The 269-nt window shown below is 42.8% G+C and overlaps 1 protein-coding gene across 2 annotated transcripts in view; it reads right to left on the bottom strand.

Annotated features, from left to right (window-relative positions):
* The window catches only part of LOC119585603 (ras-related and estrogen-regulated growth inhibitor-like protein), a gene marked incomplete at its 3' end in the record, with an annotated part of 44,808 nt that overhangs the window by 14,823 nt on the left and 29,716 nt on the right, over positions 1-269 (bottom strand). For both annotated transcript variants that reach the window (XM_037934268.1, XM_037934269.1), the window contains 1 exon segment: positions 120-196. In XM_037934268.1, the coding sequence (XP_037790196.1) occupies positions 120-196 (77 nt within the window).

The following is a 269-nucleotide window of genomic DNA, read 5'->3' as shown; positions in this document are numbered from 1 at the left end:
GCGATCATCTTCAATCTCTCTATAAACTTTGATCATCTTCGCCTTGAGGTGCACTTGAACTTCCTGGCTTTTTAGCAGATACGATTTCAACTTCAACTCAAAATTCAAGGAAAACTCACCAGATTTGACGACAGGTCAAGTATCTCCAGCATGATCTTGGATCCGTCCACCGCCATCGTTGCTTTGTACATCATATCTGGAAGAGACGTGGGGGAAAGAGACCATGATAGTAGGATAAAGAAGACTTATAATTTGTTGCCAGACCAGCG

Source organism: Penaeus monodon, chromosome 20, assembly GCF_015228065.2.
Source record: "Penaeus monodon isolate SGIC_2016 chromosome 20, NSTDA_Pmon_1, whole genome shotgun sequence".
NCBI lineage: Eukaryota > Metazoa > Arthropoda > Malacostraca > Decapoda > Penaeidae > Penaeus > Penaeus monodon.
The sequence above is the reverse complement of the archived record's forward strand: the minus strand, read 5'-3'. Positions and strand labels throughout refer to the sequence as shown.